This window comes from Panonychus citri, unplaced genomic scaffold (assembly GCF_014898815.1).
Source record: "Panonychus citri isolate SS breed McGregor unplaced genomic scaffold, ASM1489881v1 Contig00094, whole genome shotgun sequence".
NCBI classification, from domain to species: domain Eukaryota; kingdom Metazoa; phylum Arthropoda; class Arachnida; order Trombidiformes; family Tetranychidae; genus Panonychus; species Panonychus citri.
This window is the reverse complement of record NW_026515499.1, coordinates 146,297-156,718: the sequence shown is the minus strand read 5'-3', so window position 1 is coordinate 156,718 and position 10,422 is coordinate 146,297. Positions and strand designations below refer to the sequence as shown.

General features: G+C 29.2%; 1 protein-coding gene across 10 annotated transcripts in view; it reads right to left on the bottom strand.

Moving 5' to 3' along the window:
* Window positions 1–566: 566 nt before the first annotated feature.
* The window catches only part of LOC128387879 (calcium/calmodulin-dependent protein kinase type II alpha chain-like), a 28,419-nt gene continuing 18,563 nt past the window's right edge, over window positions 567–10,422 (bottom strand). For 5 of the 10 annotated variants that reach the window (XM_053347159.1, XM_053347157.1, XM_053347164.1 and 2 more), the window contains 4 exons: window positions 7,167–7,193; window positions 5,349–5,519; window positions 4,292–4,409; window positions 567–3,306 (listed from right to left, as the gene is read on the bottom strand). In XM_053347159.1, coding sequence (XP_053203134.1) covers window positions 3,180–3,306; window positions 4,292–4,409; window positions 5,349–5,519; window positions 7,167–7,193 — 443 coding nt within the window. In that variant the 3' untranslated portion in view covers window positions 567–3,179. The remainder of the gene's footprint in view (window positions 3,307–4,291; window positions 4,410–5,348; window positions 5,520–7,166; window positions 7,194–10,422) is intronic. The other 5 variants (XM_053347166.1, XM_053347158.1, XM_053347161.1 and 2 more) reach the window with 1 other exon arrangement.

Below are 10,422 nucleotides of genomic sequence, written 5' to 3'. Positions count from 1 at the left end.
AGTTACCAGTTCGCTTTTCAGGCGACTTCTCGAGAACCGTACGTCCCAGAAAAAAAAATCGAATATTTTTGGACTTGACATAAAATTTACTCTCTCAAATTTTTCTTGATGCTTTTTGTTTGCCAATCAACAGAATCACAAGTGTGTTGATGGACAGGCAAAAGGCTGGATAGGTAGTGGAGCTGTGGATTGAACTTTCCGAGGTGAAAAGACAGTGCAAATAATAAGGATATTTAATTGGTTGGTTGTTTGTCTTCAATGTTTTAATTCAATGTTGAATTTCAATAATTATTCATTTCCAGTTCCTGTTTTATCATTTAATGAGAAAAATTACTGAAAATTTGCTTGTGTGTGAGAGAGAAAGGAAGAGAAAATAACAATTAAAGATGGCGAATTGATGGTGAAGGTTTCGATTGATGAAGTGGATAAGTGGTTGTGCTTGATTTTAATGAAAATTTCATTTCGCTTTTGGTTGTTTACCATTTATGTCAATCAAGTTATTAGTTAATTAGTTTTGATTAGATGATGAGGAAAAGTTGGAAAAGTTAGGAATTGGATGAGGATAATTGTTAATTCAAATACAAGTTTTAATTCAATTTCAAATTACAATGTTTCAAAGTGCTGATTCCATAAAGTAGGAAAAAAGAGTTGAAAGAAGATGAAAAAGAAAGAAAGAAAGAAAGAGAGAAAGAAAGAGAGAGAGAAAGAGAGTGAATTTTATCAAGCCAAACCATCAAGGCCTAGAAGGCAATTAAGATAATTCTGTTAATTTTTTCCATTTTATCGTCAAATTCAGTTAAGAATCAAATATTGAACTTTTTCATCCATTGTGAGTTCCTTATATAAGTGAATATAATATTTATATATTTATAATAATAATAAATATCTGTTTATCAGCGTTTTTTTTATCTCCATCATCATGTGCTTTTCTTATATATATTATCATAGATGATGATGAAGATAATGAAGATGAGAGGAAAGTGAGAAGAGTTAGAGTGATGGAGATGACTGGATGTATATGAGATTTTCGAAGAGAGAAAAGGAGAAGAAAAAAAGTGGCACAGAATTTCATCATAAATGCGAATTGGATAAAAACAGAATAACGATGAGTTCTCTTTATATATTTCATGATAGATCTCAGATTGAAAAATCAGTATCACTAATAAAGATGATGAATTACAATCAAGGTGATGATGATCAAGACTGATAATCGAGAGAGCGAGAGTGAGAGAGTGAGAGAGAGAGAGGCAGTGTCGATTCCCTTTGATTCGAGATTAATTATTTTCGTAACAGGGAAGCAAATGATTAGAACTCGAGGAAAATGTTCTGATCAAGTTGTTGCACATTCGAAGACAATGAAACCAGGTTAATATATTCACGAGGAAAAGTTTCAATGAGACAATTAATTTACTTGACAAAAATTAGATTCTGTCAACTGGATTAACTTAATTGTCTTAATTGTTTGACATTTTTCCTTGGGCAAGTAAAGACCTTTGGTTTCAATTGGTTTGCAAATTAAATCAGGAAATTCAGGATTAATCCTTTACAATGTTTGATTAGTATTAGTTGGTAATGGTAATGATAATTAATTTGATTCTCTAAATTGTTAAATTACGCACATACAATTAAGTTAATTAACATAGTAACACACACACATAGATTATTATTTATATATATTAGTTGATTTAGTGAAAATTATAAATGATGAGAAACAATCAACTCAAACAATTAAAATCAAATCAACTTGAATTGATTTCCATTCACAGGTTTAGCCATTTTTTTATATAATAAGTTAACAATTAGTTAATTATCAAGTTAAAACAATTTGACAAATTTGATTGATATATATGTTATATATATAAGGATATGAGATTATCATTATCATTATAATTAGTTAATTGTAAATTAGATTTGATTTAAAAAAAACAAAGTCACTTGCATTTGATTACAAATTAAAATAGCAAAGTTGATTGAAAGATTAACGAGATTAACAAATTGGATTAGATTTACAATTAACTGTGATAATCAATATATATATAGTTTTGCTTGGTTTGATTTAAATGATTACGATTGATGGCAAAAATTAGGTTAATTGTTGTGTTTTCTTTGGGTTAATCATCAAGTTTATCAAAATGATTTATTAATTGTTTATGTGTATCCAATTCTGGTGCAAGATTAAAATGATTTGTAATCAAAAAGATTTGGAAAAAAAAAAAGTTGAACCTAAATTAAGGTGTATTTGTGTGAGTTGATTTAATTGTTTGCCAGTTGAACAATTAAAAGATGAATGAAAATAAAAAGGATCAAAATTAAATCACAAAATGGAAACAATTTAAATATCAATTAGATTAATTGTTTGAGATGATTGGGACTGATTTAGTTTCTCTGTTTCTCTCTCTCTCTATGTATGTGTGTGTTTGTAATTTAAAGTTAATCAACAATTAAGTTAATCACTTTTCCATCTTAAATTGTTATCATTATTATTGTGTCGGTGTTGAATTTATTATTAATTTCATTTTGATTGATTAACAACAATCAATTAAATTGAATCAGAAACGAACTGAGAAAAAGATGGAAATTCAAAAATTTATTCAATATTTGAATTGATAGAAATTCAGAATTTTCAGAATTTTATCTTTTCTTTTCCTCTGAGTTTAAAGATGATAGAGATAAGATAATGGGTGATTTCCATGATGGTGACGATGGCGACAATGGTGATGATGATGATAATGATGATGACGAAATTTATCTTCCTCTTTCTTTTGTTGTGATCCAGCTGATCTCTCTTTCTCTTTCTCTTTTTTTCTGGTTACTTCCGCATCCTCCCAATGTCTCCATAATCAAGTTGAGTTCAAAATTCAATTAATAGCTTTGTTGTTGTTATTTAAGGTTACTGATTGTTACCATGAAACAATCAGGCAACCAAATGATAATAATAATGATCAGAATTGATAATTGTTGTTGAATTATCTCAGATTGGGCTTGTCATCCAATTAATCAAATTGTATTTGTGTCAGGTTAATAATTATTGTCCTCATTTGTTTGTTTTTGCTTGATGATGATGATGATTGAAAATCATTGTTGTGTTTATGTGTGTGATTTTGTTTTTCATGGTGAAATAGTTTCAAATTAATTAGTTAATTAGGCGTAAATCGTCATATTTGATTGATAATCAATCATTAGCTTAAAAATGAAACCGATGAGGCTCCAGCTCGAGCTCGATGGAAATGAACCATTTGCCATTTCGATTCACGTCTATGCCAAACTCGAGTCTCTTCCGTTTGTTTAATCTGAGGAGCTCCAGAACTATTTTGTAAATCGAGAAAGAAAGAGAAAAAGAAAGAGAAAATTAGTTGCAATCTAGAGATAGAAATGAAAAGTTCAATTCTAATCTTAAGAGGATTGAGAAAAGATTTCAAATTGTATCTTCTTCTAATAATGATCATATATTATCATCGAATCATTTTGAATCAATATAACTAATCTGAGCGTTGATTAATACTAGTAAATTATATATTCCAATATTAACATCATCATGAAGATGAAAGAGAGAGACAGAGGAGACAGGGAGAGCTATGAATAACCATGAAAAAATCTTCCATAAAGATAACATTGGAAAAATAATATCGACCCAAAATTGTTTCCTCCATTTCAATTGAGATGATTATTTTCATGTTGATATGATTCAGTTTCATGATATATATTAAAGAGGTTGTTTCATGATGGAGGGAGGGAAAAGGAGTTTCCATCTTCAGGGAGTGAGAAATAAATCTCTCAGGTAATCACGATGAAAGTATCAACAATTACATTGATTGTCATCGATAAATTTTTTTCCAACAATTTAATTTGAAATCTTTTTCTTTTCCAAAGTAATTAGTTGACAATCAAAACTCTAATCAAACAGATAAATGATAAATTTTGAAATTCCACGAAAAAAAAAGTTTATATAAATTAACAATTTATTAAATAGATTGTAACTAATTCTCGTCTTGATCATAATAGAATTGAAACTTTTCTTTGCTTTTACAACTTGACCAATTAAGATAACCCAATCAACTGAACAATCAATTTACCAAAAGTAATAATAGTAATCAACTAATTACAATTCATTATATTGATCATGATGATGTTGGTGATTAACTTGTTGCATTTAACAATTGATTTGCAAATGTAAATCAAAATTGAAAATTTAGATTATTAAAAGCAACAAGTGATCAATAACTTTCAGGGGATGATTGTGTTGGAAAATCGTTGATTGTGATTAGTTAATTGTTGAAATTTATATACTTACGGATCTATGAATTGAGTTAAACGTATGTAAGCTATGCAGGCAGCATCATCGCCCATCAAATGTACAGTGGGGTTCAAAATGTTTGTATTGATGGTTTTCATATTCTTGGCAAGGATTGCTGTAATTAGAATGTCAGAGAAAATGATAGAGAGAGAAATTCTAAATTAATTGATTCTGTGGGTGGTATGATGAGTCATGGAAATGATACATGATGGAATCTGAAATTCCTAATGGAAAGATAATAACAATTTCTATAGAGAAAAAAAAATCATGGTAGCATTTTCTCCTCGTGTGATGAAACGTTTTTTTTTGTTTTCTGTTCGAATAAAAAAAAAGTTCTGTATCTAAGTATATTGTTCTTGATTTTATCTTCATTCAGTATTATCACTTTGATCATCTTTTGATATAATGATGATGATATCGATTGATTAAGAAGAGAAATTGATTTGCTACATGAGAACGAGAAAAGTTCAAATGGAAGAGTGGGAATTAGATTGAGAAACATGGTATTAGATAATTCAATAAGAATTTTCGTTGAAAAGAAAAAGGTAACAGGTTCGAGGTGGAACTTTTGTCTCTCTCTCTCTCTCTCTCTGTTTTTCTTCCAATTCTGTTCTATTTCAATTGGAGAATTCTTTTTAATTCCATGTATATATATCTATCGAACTTTTACCATGAAGATGATTCTTGAATTTCCTTGTGGCATCTTGAAAGTATCAATTGTATTAGAACTTTTTTTCTTATTCCTATTTATCTTTCTACTCATTATAACTTTTGATTCAATTCACACACTCACAGAACTTTTTTATTTTATATACTCTTTTTACAGGGAATAATCTTCATCTTCTCATCTTAACAACTGATATCATAAGATTATCATCTAATCATGATTAAGAACCTAATCTAATGGATGGAAAAATCTTATAGTTAAGATAATCAGATGATTTTCTGTTAGATGGTGAATCTCAATTGGAAAGAGTTGAGACTCGTTCAATATTGACCACTGATAATTCATGTATACATATTTCATCATGATGATTCGGGAACATTAACTTACCATTATCAAAGTAATATTTATGAAATTCAATTCCTTCCACTAGATTACCTAAAGTTTCCGGTTCGAAGGAGGAAACATTCGGGTCACAAAGTTTACTGTAAGCATCGAAATCGCCCGCTGAGATGGCGTCCAAAAGCTGTTCCGTTATCTTGATAACCTCTTGTTTACGTGCTAGAAAAAGGTAGATCGTAAGTGGGTTTGCATGTTGAAATATAAACCGGAAAAAGGAAGTTGACAAGATACAAATAAAAGAAACGAGAAGAATTAATTTTAATAAAATTATGTTAATAATGAGGAAGAAAATTTTGCTTATGCAATGATTTATATATTTACTACATTATCTCATCATCAACGAACACAATTAATGTTTCAAATTGAATCAATTGAATTAAGAATAGAGAAAGATGAGAAAAAAATCAGAACTTATCTGAAAGAGAAAATAAAATCAATCAAATGATGAATATAAATTGTTAATAGAAAAACTTTCTGAATCCAATTAGATTTGGAATCAAAAGGTAATCATTTTTTTTTCATCATCATGATTCTCATGGTTTCGCATGAATATCTTGAGATGCTCGAGATTCATCTTACTTTTATCTTCATTCTCTCTCTCTCTCTCTCTCTCTCTTTCTCGTTCATCATTATCATCATGTTTACACTCGTAATTTCATCAATATTTATACATAGATAATATCTTTTGGTATCATCATTGTCATCTCTTGGGTTAATTCATGTAACATTTATTGATGATGATATTGATAATGATGATAAGTTGTTTTGTTATCTCATCTTGTTTACTCTTCCTTTTACTATCATCTTCCTTTTTCATCTTATTTTGATTAGGTAATAAACCAAGATGATGATAATGATGATGATGACCAGTGATAATGTTGAGTGGGTTCCAATTCAAGTCAATCATGTTTAGGATTCTGGACGAGCTTTGAGAACAAGGAAAAAGGGATGAGGAATGGCGATAGAAAGAGAGGGAGAAGAAGAGAGAGAGAGAGAGAGAGGAAAATGACACAGGGACGAAAATGGATTTTTCAAAATGAACAAGATGAGATACTCATGATGATGAACATCTTCATGAGATTGAAGAGAAAAGACTGCGCATTCTCAACATTCAGATAAGTCTAATGATGATGATGATACTTGTGGAGAGGAAAAAAATATCGGTTAGTATCTAGTCGAGGAGGTTGAAGAGGAGGAGGGAAGGTGAAGGAGAGAGAGAGATAGAAAGAGGTTGGGAAGGTGGAGATGAGAAAAGCAAAGTGAAAAACAACTCTCCTGTTGCTTGGGAGTTGAAACCTAATCTGAAATGAAGCGAAATAGATTATAACTGAATTGGTAAGGAAAATGAAGGAGTAAAAAAAGTTCTGCCAGAATTGAAGCAAATCGAAGTATTCTCAGAATGGTAATATATAATTTGGTGATGAAAAATTATCAGAATGATGGAAAAGCAAATAACCTTGTTGACTTGATGGTGAAATTTATTCAACAAGTTTCTCCATCAAAATCAACTGAGTGAAGTTCATGAAGAAAAGAGAGAGAGAGAGAGTATCAAATGGAAATAAACAATTTTCTTATCATGAAAACGAAAACTTAAAGTTCAGTTACAAAGAAATCAAATGGAATTAAGAAAAAGTATATATTATAACATTTTCCAATTCTCAACTATTACAGTTATCGGTTAAAAGAGATAAATTTGAAATTCGATTGGGGAAGAGAAAGGAAAAGTTCTAATCAAATCGACAGAATTGCATGAAAATTGCATAAACGAAATCTGAATGATTATTAATTAGTTAATTAATTGCTTACGATCAATTCCAGTATATTCCCTTCTCACTGAATCCAATTGATTTTTAGTTTTGTTTACAATTAAATGAATCATTTGATGTCAATGATTAGTTAACATGGATAATTGTTGCCCCATAGTAATAATAATTAAATAAATTGTACATAAACACGATTAAATATACGAATGATGAATAATATTATCAATATGGTTGATTGTTGATTAATTGTTGTCATAACAATTTGGATAAATTGAATTTGATGAATGGATTGTTGGGATTTGTTTTTGTTTTGTTTGTCACCAAAAATTGAATCACAATTAATAATGAAAAAAATGATTCATGTTGACAATTTGACAGTCAGAGAGAGTGAGTGAGTGAGTGAGAGAGAGAGAGAAACAGGTTAACAAGTGTAAACAAAAAGTTGATTGTTGAATCAAATAAATTACGACCAACACAATTAATCACAATCAAAAGCAAAAGGTAAAATTGGTTAGTAAAAGTATTAGGAGATTGTATTAGTTGGGGTTGATGTTGATGTTGTTGTTGGTGTTGTTGTCGAATCCAATTGAAAGATGAAAAGAAAGAGAAACCATAACATATAAATATTATATTATTCAATTATTTAGTTAATCATGATGATGAAGATGAAGATAAATGATGATAATAATCATCTGATCATAATCAACAATAATAATATTAAAAAAGAATCACAAAAAGTGTCAATAATCAATTGCAATCGAGGCAAAATTAATATGAAAACAAAACAAGACAAAAAGTAATCAAGTTAATTGTCATAATTATAAGCATTCAATTAGTTATTATTATTATTATTAATTGTAGTTATAATTTGATGGATGATCGATAATAATGTAAATAGATTTTATCAACAAATACTTTCTAGCTAGGTTACCATGGTAACCAGAATTATCATTTTGATAACCATCTTAATAACTATTGAGATAACAGATGATAAATGTCAATAATTGATGTTAATTGTCAACTGGATTTAACTTATCTTTTCATTCAATCATCAAGTTGACAGGTAAGCAAAGGAGTTATCATATGTATAAATTTATTCAGTATATCGAGTTGTCAGAACTTTTTTGCATTCCGACTTCCCCCTGAATCGTGATAAAATATATATTTTATCAACTCTTTCTCTCTCTCTCTCTCTCTTTCCTTGATTCAGTTTACTTGTTTGTTCATTATACTTTTACTTTCCTCTTCCTAATCAAATCATCTCCATGAAAAATTCACATGATGATTCAATGAAAAGTTCAGGTATTAGAGCATAAAATGAAACGAAAAGAGGAAAAAAAAAGTTTTTCATCAAAAAGTTCAATTGAAAAGTTAACATGAAAATTATCAATTCTCATATTATATTATATATAATCATATATTGATCTCAACCAAATTTACCTGAGAGTTAATTGTTATAATTTAACCATAGAGATAATGATGATTCATCGATGGCTGGTCATCATCACAATTAAACCTAATTGATTTTCAGGGATATAATCATCATAGTGATTGTTTGTTTGCTTGATTGTTGTTGATTATTTGGTTCAATTGTTTGTTTTTCTATTTTCACTGTTCACGATTAGTTAAACTAAACATAAATTGTTTGGACAAAATAGCTCAGGTAATTTGAAACATTTCAATTTCATGCTATTCTGATATTGAACTTTTTTTTTGTTCTCTTCTCTCTCTCTCTTATTTTATTTTTGTTTTCCTTCACTGTTTTTGTTTCATGGGGTTCAATTCATTAACTATTCAGTAACCAGAATCAACAGAATCATCATCAACATGATGATATAATTGGATTAACAAAAGAAGAGGAGAAAAGAAGAAGAAGAAAAAAAGTTTCTTCTATTCATCATGAAGACATTCAAAGGTAACATTATTACCTACATGATTGTCGTAGTAATAATTGATTAGATAACGATAATCATCGTCATGAATATCATCATGATAACTTGGAAGAAGATTCTTTTTACTTTCACCATTTAAAATAGAAAAAGAAAGAGATAAATTCGAAGGTAGAACGAACAAAAAAACAAAAATCACAATTTTCTTCTCTTTTTTTTCTGTTGCTTTTCGTTCTCGATTAATTTACTCTTCATCTTTTATCGAATTAGATTTTTAGAACTTTTCTCTCATGATTTTCTCTCTTCTCAGCTTCATGAAAACAATCATGATGAAGATAATCATTATTCTGAGTTTTTCTTCAACAATAACGTATCAAGATAATGGAAGATGAATAGATGAACGATAAGATGATGAGGTGAAAGAGGAAGATGCAAACAAGAATAAAAATACTAGGTCATTGTTATATCTTTCTTTCTTCCTCATCTCATCTATTTCCTAGAAAAGAATAGACGAAAGAGAAAAAGAAGAAGAAGAAGAAGAAGATGATGATGATGATGATTATAAGACTTCCAATTAAGTTACCTTAATCTCTTTAACTTTTTTCTCTCTCCATCATCTTCAGCATCTTCATCCTCTAACCTTTACTTTCTTCACATCAAATAATCATTAGTTTTTTTTCCTCTTCTTATTTCATGTTCATCTTTTTCTGTTACACATTTATCCTATTCCACACCCTCACCATCAACCTTCACTACGAGCTTTTTTTTACCCACCGAGGTCAAAGGTATACAAGTGACAGAGAAAGAGAGAGAGAGAGAGAAAGTAATAATAATAGGATGATAATGATCACGATCACGATGATGATGATGATAAAAACAATGAGTGTTATATCAAAGGTGAATACAATTCATCTCGAACTTTTTTTCCAAAGATGAAGAGCAACAAAAAAATGTTCTTTACTTCACTCGACTCTTGTTCACATGCTGAAGCATCATCATGATTGCCGAGAGATAATTTCGAAAGAGAAAAAGTTTTAACCAAAAAGTTCTAAGAGAAAATTCGAAGAGGAAAAAAGTTCCATCTACTAATAATAACGAGTTGAAACAGTAATAATAATAATAGTATTACATGAGATTGAGGAGGTTGACATGATAAGTTATCTTTATGAACTTTTTTTTTTGTTGCTCTTCGACGATAAGAACAGTTCTGATGGACCAAAATTCTGAAGGTTATATATTACAACTGAAACTCGAAGCCAATTTGTTTTCATTTGAAATTCATGATAGATTTAAACAGAGACCAGGAAAAATAATAGAAGCAGAAAATTTGACTTGGAACCGGATTACTGGAAATTCAACTGAATTGGTTATTTATATTTATTTCATCATGATACTCATCAAATTGATCAG